The sequence below is a fragment of the Neofelis nebulosa genome, chromosome 1 (assembly GCF_028018385.1).
Source record: "Neofelis nebulosa isolate mNeoNeb1 chromosome 1, mNeoNeb1.pri, whole genome shotgun sequence".
In the NCBI taxonomy this organism is placed as follows: domain Eukaryota; kingdom Metazoa; phylum Chordata; class Mammalia; order Carnivora; family Felidae; genus Neofelis; species Neofelis nebulosa.
Window position 1 is genome coordinate 162,155,972 of NC_080782.1, and position 12,170 is coordinate 162,168,141.

Below are 12,170 nucleotides of genomic sequence, written 5' to 3' on the forward strand. Positions count from 1 at the left end.
CGGGACTCTGGCATGTGTGGTCTGAGCTCGCCAAGCTGTCCGTGCCCTGCCTCCTCTACTTCCTGCCACCTCCCCTCAAAAAGAGAAAGCAGTCAGGCAAGATATGTGTCTTTTCTCAGATGACGAGCACCCCCATGTGGATTCCTTCTAGACTCTTCCTCTGTCTCTCTCCCCAGTCCCCACAGTCTGTGTGCACTGAGCCCCTCGTGTCCTGGACCTCCAGCCCCTTCTGACATCTCTGCCCCTCCCTCAGGCAGCTGTGTGTGCTCCTGCCAGGAGCATCTCAGTAACATCGGGTCACATTAGACCTTCCTGAAAATCTTTCAGCAACCTAATCAAATCCTGAATTCTTAACGTAAGAAACTTTCTGTGTTTGTGTTTTGGGGCCTGATATTTGCCACTGCCAGTGCTTCATCCTGAGCTGTGCTCCCCGGGCCCGGGACTCTTCACTGTGGCAGGATTTTTTGGAATGGGAGTTCTAGCCACTTAATGGGTTGTAAGATGAGTTTGGTAAGCCGAGACTAGCGTGTTGTACTAAAGGAGGAAAGGAAGAAAATAGGAAGCATTAAAGTGCAAGTACTGTTTTGTAAAACTTTCATATTTTCTATATGTGTTTATATCTCTGACTGCAGTATAAAGTGTGAGTCTTAATGCGTGTCTTGGTCAGCAGAGGTGACAATTCATGTTCCAGCTTGAGTAATGAGTCAGGGGTGTTGCTCTTGAAAAACCCCGCAGCGGCTGCGCAGAGGTAGGGGAGTGCCTTGCTCTGACTCATGAAGCCTGGGGCAGGCTGGCGCTCTCTCTGTTCCTCAACACGTTACTGCCACTCCTCAGTCCCAGATGGTAGCCAGGGAACACTGCATCTCGATGACCTGGTCTCTGCCGGGAGTGTAATTTGGGTGTTTTGCATGTGTCCCCCAGGGAGGAAAGGAGGTGAGCTGGCCTCTGCCGTCCACGCGTACACGAAGACGGGGGACCCGTACGTGAGGTCCCTGGTGCAGCATATTCTCAGCTTAGTGTCACATCCCGTGCTGAGTTTCCTGTACCGCTGGATATACGACGGGGAGCTCGAGGACACGTACCACGAAGTAAGGAGCGCCGTTCGAGTCTCCGGCTACTCTCTTGAGTTTTTCTCCCTGGGAACTGTTTCCTCTCGACTGTAACGCCACCGCACTGCACGAATGCCGTGTGTGTTTTGTGCGGTGCTTTGAAAACCAGTTACCTCTGAGCGACAGAGCCGCCTGGGGTCCGTCGGAGATTATCATCCCAGTTTTAACGGTGGGAAAGTCAGAAGGCCAAATCCCCTGGCCAGGTTTGCGGCAAAGCCAGACCTAGGTGTCCCATGTTAGTCCTCGTGTGGTGCAGTATCGCACGCTCTGTCACTTTGCAAGGTCACTTACTGAGGCCCTGGCACTTTTTTTTTTTTTTTTTAATTTTTTTTTCAACGTTTTTTATTTATTTTTGGGACAGAGAGAGACAGAGCATGAACGGGGGAGGGGCAGAGAGAGGGAGACACAGAATCGGAAAACAGGCTCCGAGCCATCAGCCCAGAGCCTGACGCGGGGCTCGAACTCATGGACCGCGAGATCGTGACCTGGCTGAAGTCGGACGCTTAACCGACTGCGCCACCCAGGCGCCCCATGAGGCCCTGGCACTTTTAATGGGTGTGTGTGCTGTGTGCCTGTTGGAAGCACAGTTGGTTCTGCCATGAGGCGGCGTGTGTGCTCCTAAAAGCCACTGTGCTGTGCAAGTCACACAGCACAAACCATAGGTCCTCTGACAAAGAGTGGAATGAGGGGCTGCACCCTCAAAACCTCAGGGACATCACATTAGGAAAGGATAGGAACTTCACAGAAGTTGTAGTGCTGTCGACACACGTTCAGTGGTTAAGCCCTCCGTGCGTCCTAGATTTTTTTCTTTAACATTTATTTTTGAGAGAGAGAGAGTGAGAGCACACGAGCAGGGGAGGGGCAGAGAGAGAGAGAGAGAGACACAGAATCTAAAGCAGGCTCCAGGCTCCAAGCTGTCGGTACAGAGCCCGACGCGGGGCTCGAACTCACGGACCACGAGATCATGACCTGAGCTGAAGTCGGACACTTCACTGACTGAGCCCACCAGGTGCCCCAGCCCTCCGTACATTCTAGAGTGAGCACGGCATTTACCCTGCAGACGCCCTGATGTGGGCTTGTGGGTGTGGGGCTCACCTGCAGTGGAGCAGAAGGCTGGGCTCCTGTTTTCACCTAGTTTTTTGTGGATGAACTTGATGTGAACAGTCATGAAATTCGTGTTATGGTCCCATTGTTTCCTCATAGACCAGTTGTGCTGGGACCAGTGGCTTTTTAAACCAGCATGGCGGCAGAGCCGACTGTCGAGAGTGGTTTTGGGAAGTCTCTGGTGCACACGGGCAGCACCTAAGGTGCAGGTGTTGTGTGGGTTGCTCCGTGTGGCCTGTAGCCCCTGCTGTGGCTGCGTTAGAGTCGTCCTTTGTTACTATGTGTAGGAAAGGTGGACATCCACTTTGTGTGTAGTGTCTTGTACCGACAGATGGTCTTCATAGTTGTAAACCTTTTGAATGTCATTGAAAACAACACCCTTTCATGTGTCTCCCTGTGCATACATACGAGTTCCTCTGAGGTCGGTCCTGCGAGGTGGGATGGCTGGCTGTTGGGGAGCGAGCGCAGTCTTTTAGTTTTGATCCTGCCCTTCCCGGCTCTGGAGCGGTCCTGCCAGGCCAACCCGCAGTCGGCCTTCCGTGGGTCCCCCTTCTCCAGCTTGGTCAATGCTCCTGTCACTCAGTTCTGTTGAGGGTTTTTACTCTAATGTGTGAGGTGCGGTGTCTTGGAGGCATTCTACTGCTTCCTAGTGAGGTTGACCAGCTTTTCATGTTTGTTATTTTTATTCTACCAATCGCTGGGCCTGTTCTTTGCCCGCTTTTCTGGTGGATTTGTCTGTCTTTCTAGACTTGAGTCATGGCATGGTTTTATACATTTGGATATCTTGTGTCTGTGGTTGCTCTTTTTTTTTTTAATATTTATTTTTGAGAGACAGACAGAGACAGAGCATGAACCGGGGAGGGACAGAGAGAGGGAGACACAGAATCCAAAGCAGGATCCAGGCTCCGAGCTGTCAGCCCAGAGCCCAACATGGGGCTTGAACTCACGAACCTTGGGATCATGACCTGAGCTGAAAAGAAGAGTCAGAAGCTTAACTGATTGAGCCCCCCAGGTGCCTCTGGGTGATACTGACCTTTTAAACAGCTGCTCACCAGTTAACTTGATGAAGCTGATTTTCTTCAGAGTTTGGGACAGGAATTGCAGTTCTGGTCCTATTGTGATATATATAAAATTGTTGTCAAGTAAAACAAAAGTTAAAGCCACAAACTGGTTAATTATCTTTTTAAAATTTAGAACCTAATTTCTAATTTGCAATGCTTTTGACTTTTTTTTTTTGAGAATAATTTAGTTTGCAGTTGCTAGCAACTGGGTTTTTAAAGTAGTCCTTAATTACACCACTAATTCACTGTGTGCGTCTGTTTTCAGAATCGTCCCTAAAAGTACCACCAGTTCGTTATTGATTGTCTGACCTGTGTGTGATCTGGGCCTATTTATAATTGTGGGGCCGGAGAATTGGGCCCTGACTTGCAGATTGATTTTCCTCTAGACTGTTTTCTTTTCTATTTTTGGACATTGATTCACTGAGGTAAGGCAAAAAAGCAAACTCTCCAAGACTGGGATAGCTTCACTTTGGGATACTTACTTTGAAGAAGTCTTGTCACCCAGAATATGTGTAAGGCAAACCTTAGGTTTTATATATTTAAGGATAAAATGCTAAGTTAAACACCCTGTCTGTTGAATTCAGTGTTAGGTCATTAGCTCAAACGATCCCTTCAGCTTAATCTCAGATCTTGCCTCATCAATAAAGTTACTCTTTTTTTTTTTTTTTTTTTTTTGTAGGTATCATTAACACATTTTTTTTATTTTTTTAATTTTAGTTTTTGAATTTACATCCAAATTAGTTAGTATGCAGTGCAACAATGATTTCAGGAGTAGATTCCTTAGTGCCCCTCCCCCATTTAGCCCATCCCCCCTCCCACAACCCCTCCAGTAACCCTCAGTTTGTTCTCCATATTTAAGAGTGTCTTATGTTTTGTCCCCCTCCATGTTTTTATATTATTTTTGCTTCCCTTCCTTTATGTTCATCTGTTTGGATGTTAAAGTTCTCATATGAGTGAAGTCATATGATATTTGTTTTTCTCTGACTGACTCATTTCACTTAGCGTAATACCCTCCGGTTCTATCCACATAGTTGCAAATGGCAAGATTTCATTCTTTTTGATTGCCGAGTAATAGTCCATTATATGTATATATACCACTTCTTCTTTATCCATTCATCCATCAATGGACATTTGGGCTCTTTCCATACTTTGGCTATTGTTGATAGTGCGGCTATAAACATGGGGGTGCATGTGTCCCTTTGAAACAGCACACCTATATCCCTTGGATAAATTCCTAATAGTGCAGTTGCTGGGTCGTAGGGTAGTTCTATTTTTAGGTTTTTGAGGAACCTCCATACTGTTTTCCAGAGTGGCTGCACCAGTTTGCATTCCCAGATAAAGTTATCCTTAAATTTTTTTTTTTTGTTTTTTTGTATAGTTTCAGACTTCTGGAAGAGTTGACAGAACTATAAAGCACCCTCAGGTACCCTTTCCTCAGATTACTTCGAATACTAACATTGCACTACAGTAAACTTATCTTTTTTAAGGTTTTATATTTACTGATATTCCTACTTGGTGTCTGAGGTTAGAGAAGGCTTCAGGAAGTTCAGGATTTGTAAGTGTTCATTTGCCAGTTACTTTATACCCACATGGTCTTGTTTGCTTCACTAGTTCGGCTGCTGGGATTTCTCAAAAATGCACTGTGACTATAGAGCTAACATGAGTCCTTGACGTAAAGTAGATTCTGCCCTTTGCTGCGTGCCTGCTGTTGGGTACCGCCGTGCCAGCAGGCAGCTCATAGAGTCTTACAGGGGCCTTGTTTTTTTTTTTTTTCAACGTTTTTTTTTTTATTTTTTTTTATTTTTGGGACAGAGAGAGACAGAGCATGAACGGGGGAGGGGCAGAGAGAGAGGGAGACACAGAATCGGAAACAGGCTCCAGGCTCCGAGCCATCAGCCCAGAGCCTGACGCGGGGCTCGAACTCACGGACCGCGAGATCGTGACCTGGCTGAAGTCGGACGCTTAACCGACTGCGCCACCCAGGCGCCCCAACAGGGGCCTTGTTTTAACTCCCTGCCTCGTCGCCTTGCGGTGGGGCTCACCGGCCCAGGTTCTGGGGTCTGATGGCTTAGGTTTGACTGTTGGCTGCAGTTTGGAAAAGCTCTGAATCCTGGGCGAGTGCTGTAGTCTCTGTGAGCCTTCCCTTGCACATCTTCCGTGCGTGTGTAATAGCAGCAGCCTCACAGGATTGTGCGCGTGTGTGCGGATGGAGTCAGGCAGGTAGTAAGCGCTCAGTATGTTACTAGGTTACTTGTTGTTAATTTATGTAAGAAGAATGCTGGATATAATTTGAGTACCCGCTGGCCCTGGTATGTCTGTGGCCTTTCTCTTAATTGTGGTGTTCTTTGACTTCTCCTTTTTTCGTTGACCCATACATTTATAAATGTTCCTGACTCTGATTAAGTCTCTGACTAAATTTGGGAAGTTCTCTTTAATTTACTCTAAATAATATATTTACCATAAGAATTTGGTAGTTGAGATAATTGCGTTTTGTGTTTGATCCTTACACAATTAAAATTTGGGTATTTTTGTCTCTTCAATTCTAACATTGGTTAATTTCCCCTCAATTGTGTAATGAGTTATAACTTAGTTGTAAAATCATATTTCTTTAAGCGTAAGGTTAACTGTAAGTAGCTACATGTGAGCCTTATGTAACCACTCATTTAAAAGTAGTTTATTAGGGACGCCTGGGTGGCTCAGTCAGTTGAGCGTCTGACTCTTGATTTTGGCTAAGGTCACGATCCCAGTGTTGTGGGACTGAGCCCTGCGTCAGGCTCCTCACTGAGCCTGGACCCTGCTTGGGATTCCCTCTCTCTCCCTTTGCTCCTGTCGCCACTCATGCGCTCACTCTCGAAAATAAAAGTAGTTTATTAAATATTTGCATAATGCAAGGAAATGCTACTTTCTTTTTTTTTAAATTTTTTTTGCCCAATGAGTCAAACTGTATGATCTTTTCAATTATATTTGGATTTTATACGCTTTATGTTTTATACATTAAAAAAAGAATTTTTTTTTTAACGTTTATTTATTTTTTGAGAGACAGAGATAGAGCATGAGCGAGGGAGGGGACAGAGAGTGAGGGAGTCACAGATTCTGAAGCAGGCTCCAAGCTCTGAAGTGTCAGCACGGAGCCCAACGCGGGGCTCGAACCCATGGACTGTGAGATCATGACCTGAGCTGAAGTCGGACGCTCAACTGACTGAGCCACCCAGGTGCCCCAGAAAATGCTACTTTTTGTAATCAGAGAGAGCACAAAACCTGGATAAACAGAGATTGTAAAAAGGACCCAAAGTAGTTCTGGAGATGAAAAGTACAGTAACCGAAATGAAACAAATCACTAGTGGGGCTCAACAGCAGATTTGAGCAGGAAAAAGGAAACACGTGCCTTGAGGATAGACCAACTGAGTTATCCCGCCGGAGGAGCAGGAAGAGAAGAGGAGAATGTCAAGGGTCTGAGAGACCCATGGCGCCGGGATGCGCAGGGGGCTCCCCAGACTCCAGTGGGACAGGTCGCCATGTCCACAGGAGCCTTGTAATCGAGTCGTGGGAAGACAGAGTCTTAAGGGAAACTCTGCATGGAGAAGGCCCTCGATTAGGTCGGCAGCTGCCCTCTCCTCAGAAACCACGGAGGCCACGAGGCACTAGGATGTACACTCAAAATGCTGGAAGGAAAATCTGCCAGTCAGGAATTCTGTGTCCTGCAAAAACTCCACCTCAAAAATGGTGGAGAAATGAAGTCATTTGCAGATAATAAAACCTGAGACCTCCTAGAAATACTGACCGTTGACACGGAGTCTCGGAGCAGTAGGAATTTGGAATAGGCCTGTAACTCGTGAAGTGAGTCCATAATCTCAAGCTTTCCAGTAAAGAGCCCAGGACTAGATGGCTTCACTGGTGAATTCTACCAAATATATAAAGTTAGCACTTGTTCTTTTCAAACTCTTCTAGGAAACTGAGGAAAGAATACTTGTTTTTACACATTTTATGAGGCTCATATTATTCTGATCCCAAAGCCAGACAACAACACAAAAAGACTACAGAACAGTATCTTTTATGAATATAGATGTAGAAATCCTCATAAAGCACCAAAAAATGGATTAGAAGTTAAACGGACTGTACACCATGACCAAGCGAGATTTCTCCCAAGAACGCAGGGGTGGTTACAGCATAAGGAAAGTGATGTAATACACCACACTGTTCAAACGAGGGAAAAACATACAATCATCTCAGGCGACGCAGAAATAGCATTTGATGAAACTCAACACTCTTTCGTGATCAGAACACTCACCGAAGGAATAGAAAGGAGCCTCCTTGCCTGATAAAGGGCGTATATGAAGCGCTAACAGGTAACGTCGCAATGGTGAAAGGGTGTACACTCTGTCCCCAGCTCAGGAACAGACAGCAGGTCCATTTTCCCCATCCTGCTCAGGGTTGCACTGGGAGCTGGAAGCTCTCATCAGGGCAGTTAGACAAGGGAGCAGTTGAAAAACAAAGATACTCAGATTGCAAAGGAGATAAAACTGCTTCTCTTCATAGATGACATAATTTTATACATAGAAAACTAAAGTGTTCACAGTCCAAGTCTAATAAACACGCTTGCCAAATTAGCTGGATACAAGATTAGTACATAAAAATCAGTCCTATTTTTATATACTTGCAATAAACAATCCCAAAATAACATTAACAATTCTAAGTATGACAGTGTCAAAATCAGATACTTAGGGAGAAATTAAACTAAGAAAGTGGAAGAATTGTACTGAAAATCATAAAACTGTTAAGGAAATGAAGGCAGACCTGAATAAACCGATGGCTCCACACATTCATGGTTTGGAAGACGTGATACTGTGCTTTCAAATTTTTTTTTTTAATGTTTATTCATTTTTGAGAGAAGGAGAGAGAGAGAGAGAGAGGGAGAGAGGGGGAGAGAGAAAGCGGGGGAGGGGCAGAGAGAGAGAGGGAAACACAGAACTGGAACAGGCTCCAGGCTCCAAGCTGTCAGCAACAGAGCCCGATGCAGGGCTCAAATCCACAGACCCATGTGAGATCATGACTTGAGCCGAAGTCAGATACTTAACTGACTGATCCACCCAGGTGCCCCTCTGTGATGTTGTTAAGGTAGCAGCACTACTCCAAATGATCTCACATTGGATGTGATCTCCATCAAAATTCCGTGGCCTCTGTTGCAGAAATGGCAGCACTGGTCCTCAAAGTCACATGGAAGTGCACGGGGCCTGGAAAGCCACATGCTCTTGAAATGAAGAACACAGTGGGAGGACTCACACGTCCCGACGTCACGTTACAGGGCACAGCAATCACAGGTGTGTTTCTGGCATGAGTATGGGCTCAGAGATCCGAGAGCAGGATTGAGAGTCCAGAAATACACGTGCTCATGTTTGTTGAGTGATTTTCAGCAAGGCTCCAAGACCACTCAGTGAAGGAAGAAAAGTCTTTCCAGCAGGTGGTTCTGGGACAGCTGGATGTCCACACATAAAAGAAAGGATTCGGACCTCACCTGCATACTGTGTATAAAAAGTTACTCAAAGTAGGTCCCACACCTGAAGCTGTGTGTAAATTTCTGCGACTATGGATTAGATATGCCACCAAAAGCATAAGCAACAAAAGAAAAACTCACAGAATGGGAGAATGTGTTTGCAAATCATATATGCGGTAAGGGTCTAGTATCCAGAACATATAAAGAATTATCACAACTCGGGACCAAAAAGACAAACACTGCAATTGAAAAATAAGCAGGGTACTCAGGTTTTACCAAAGGAGGTCTACCAGTGGCCAGTGAGCACCGGAAAAGAGTCTCAACGTTAGTCATCAGGGAAGTATGAGTGGAAACCACAGGGGGCTGTCATACCACACTCATGGGGATCTCATTGGAGCAGAGCAGAGGCCAGAGCATAACAAGTGCCGGTGGAGACTTGGCCACCTTGGAACCCTGATACAGTGCTGGTGGGGACACGGCGGTGCGGCCACTCAGGGACAGGGCTGGCAGCTTCTCGGAAAGTTACACGCACCCCCAGCGGTTCCAGGTGTGTGCCCAAGAGAGGTGAGGACACACGTTCACGTAGAACTTGTACGTGATTGTCACAGAAACCTCATTCATTATCAGGATGGTCAAGAGGTGGGAGCAGTGCCGGTGTCTGTTACCTAATGGGTGGTCTATCCAAGTGACAGAATAGAATATTCAGCCCCAAGAAGGAGTGAAATTTTGATGCATGCTACAGCATGGATGAATATTAAAAGCCTTAGGCTGAGAGACATAAGCCAGACACAAAAGCTCACGTGTTGTAGGATTTCATTTATGTGAAATGTGCAGGATAGGCCAAGTCACAGAGGTGGAAAGGTTAGTGCTGTCAGGGGTTGGGGAGAGAGGGGTGGGGAGGTCATTGCCTGATGGGTATGGTGTTCCTGCAAATAAATGCCGAGGGTGTTCTGGAATTTGATGGTGATGGCGGGTGCACAGCCTTGTAGTGGATAACGTTAAAGTGCTGAATTCACGCTCTAAAATGATTAAAATGGTGACTGTATTATGCGAAGGGGTGCCAGCCATGTCTGGCTCCTAAGATTTAACTTTCCTCCCTTGCTGAGCCTTGATTCTGCCTCAGTGCTGGTTGTAAGGAGGTCCTTGATTACCCGTCACCAGGCCTGGCCATTTGCAGTCTCCAGTCCCTTTGGCTGCCCTCTGGGAACCTCGTAAGGAGGTGTGACGTGGACTGTGACTTGGGCATGAGGATGTTTCGGAGGCCCAGTGAAGCCCGAGACCCTGGGGGCCTGTCCTGTGATTCTCTGCAGCCCCAGCCTGACTGGAGTGGGACAGAGATGGAGTGTGTCGGAGGGGCTGAGGTGAGGAGAGGGAGGCGAGAGCAGAGGGCCTTCTTAGTCCACACTAGCTCTCGTCCGTACAGTAGTCTGTCAGGGGGTTTTCTGTGAGGGGGAGGGAAAGCGTAATCGTCAATTAAGAAGAGTAAATGCGCACCAGAAAAATTCCCTGGTAAAGAAGTGTGTTTATGTAGTGTTTCCAGACTTCCTATTAGATAAGCGATGCGGTAACAGATGTATGTCTTTATTGACACGTTCAGTAAGAAGGGTTAGTGGCCGTTTTGGATCTGTGCACCCACTTGAACAGGTCATGTGAGAATATGTGATTTCTTTTGGTGACAAAGTCACAGGTACTGTGGCTTGTTGTTTGCATTTGTGATGGAAGGAAGAGTTAAATTTCAGATAGAAGTTAGTGCCAATAAAGTGTAATTCCCTTCCCTTCCACGTTTACAGACCCTTCTGCCTTCTGGGCCCGTGGACCCCAGGTCAGGAAACCTCCAGTTAGAACAAAACCTACAAGAAAAGTCGTGACCTGGCCCCTAGAATGTGGACAGGAGCTAGTTTTCTGTAGAGTCAACGTAGGTGTGAGCTTGTACTTGAAGCTCCAGTTCTCCTGCCTCAGGACGGGTGGGGATGCCAGTCAGGGGTGGGATCAGAACCTTCCCTGCTCTTGGCCCTTCTCTCTCTGACCCAGCTGTCCACTGCTCAGTGACTGTCCTGCATTAGGCTCTGACTGATTGCAGGGGGTCCTACTGTCTGTTGATGGCTATTCAGAGCTCGAGTTTGTCCTTCCCGGAAGCTCCTTCCACGTTTTCTGAGGTTTTCCCTGGAAAGGCTTGTCTGTCTCTCCTGCTGCTGGGCAGTGGTCAGTGTCCTGCCTTAGCTACCTCTGGGCTTGGCTGATTTGCAACCCAAGAATGAGTTAGAGGCCCAGGTAGCCTCTGAGCTTGGCTGTCTCTGGTATGGAATCATTCAAGACTGCCTCTGGGCCTACCAGTTGGGATTTTACTGTGAATTGTTCTAAAAAGATAGGACCCTTTGGCCCAACCAGCAGGAACTGTGTTTTGTGTTTTGTGTTCTGTTATGAAATGGAAAGGTAGACAAATGTTGGAGCACTTGAAAAATTTACAGATTTTGTAAGTGATTAAGTACTTTCAACACTTGGGGGAAGTTTGTAGTTTTATTTGGTTACAAATCAGTACAATGAAAACGTGGGGTTTTCATGTTTCAGTAGTTCACATGGGTTTTCTGCCCTGAGTGATTGAGGTGAACAAATTATTCCAGTAGTTCAACGTTAATCTACTTTGTTTTTATTTTTTGCCTTTTGGAAAATTCTTTTCAAAGGGTGAGGGACTTCATCTGGGAGCAAACACGGAAGGAAAAGGTAAATGTAAGCTTTCTTGCTTTCAGAATCCGAAAATTTCCAGACTTCACATGTTTACTTAAATGCTGTAAAAACACTCAGGGCTCCTGGGTGGCTCGGTCGGTTGAGTGCCCGACTTTGGCTCAGGTCATGATCTCGCGGTCAGTGAGTTCGAGCTCCACATCAGGCTCTATGCTGACAGCCCAGAGTCTGGAGACTGCCTTGGATTCTGTCTCCTTCTCTCTCTGCCCCTCCCCTGCTCACACTCTGTTCTGTGTCTCAAAAAAATGAGTAAATTTGAAAAAAAAATTTTTTTAAATGCTCTAAAAATCTATGTCCTTGAACTGGAAGGTCGGTGGAACTGGAGATAATGTGGTGACTGCTGTTGGGAATATCTGTGGGTGCCTTCAGCTCTCTTGTTCTGTTTCTTGTATATTTTTGCTAAGAATTACTGAATTTAAAAGTGTACCATGTAAGATCATGTTAGCATTTTGGCACTTCCAGCCTCACCCCTGACGTGCTGGGATTTTCCTGCCTACCGTGTGCGAGACCTTTCTGGTTCCCTGTGCGGAGCCCGTATGGCTTCCTGGGTGTGGTGGGCCGCAGGGGCGGGGGGTGGAGGGGACCACAGGGGCTCTAGGGGGGCCACAGGGGCTTTGGGGGGGGGTGCAGAGGTTCTGGGGGGGCCACAGGGGCTCTGGGGGG

At 46.6% G+C, this 12,170-nt stretch overlaps 1 protein-coding gene across 7 annotated transcripts in view; it reads left to right on the top strand.

Annotated features, from left to right (window-relative positions):
• The window catches only part of TUBGCP3 (tubulin gamma complex component 3), a 75,736-nt gene that overhangs the window by 26,337 nt on the left and 37,229 nt on the right, over nucleotides 1-12,170 (top strand). For 6 of the 7 annotated variants that reach the window (XM_058742301.1, XM_058742318.1, XM_058742326.1 and 3 more), the window contains one exon: nucleotides 922-1,088. The exons of the other annotated variant lie outside the window; for it this stretch is intronic. In XM_058742301.1, coding sequence (XP_058598284.1) covers nucleotides 922-1,088 — 167 coding nt within the window. The remainder of the gene's footprint in view (nucleotides 1-921; nucleotides 1,089-12,170) is intronic. 7 annotated transcript variants of the gene reach the window in all.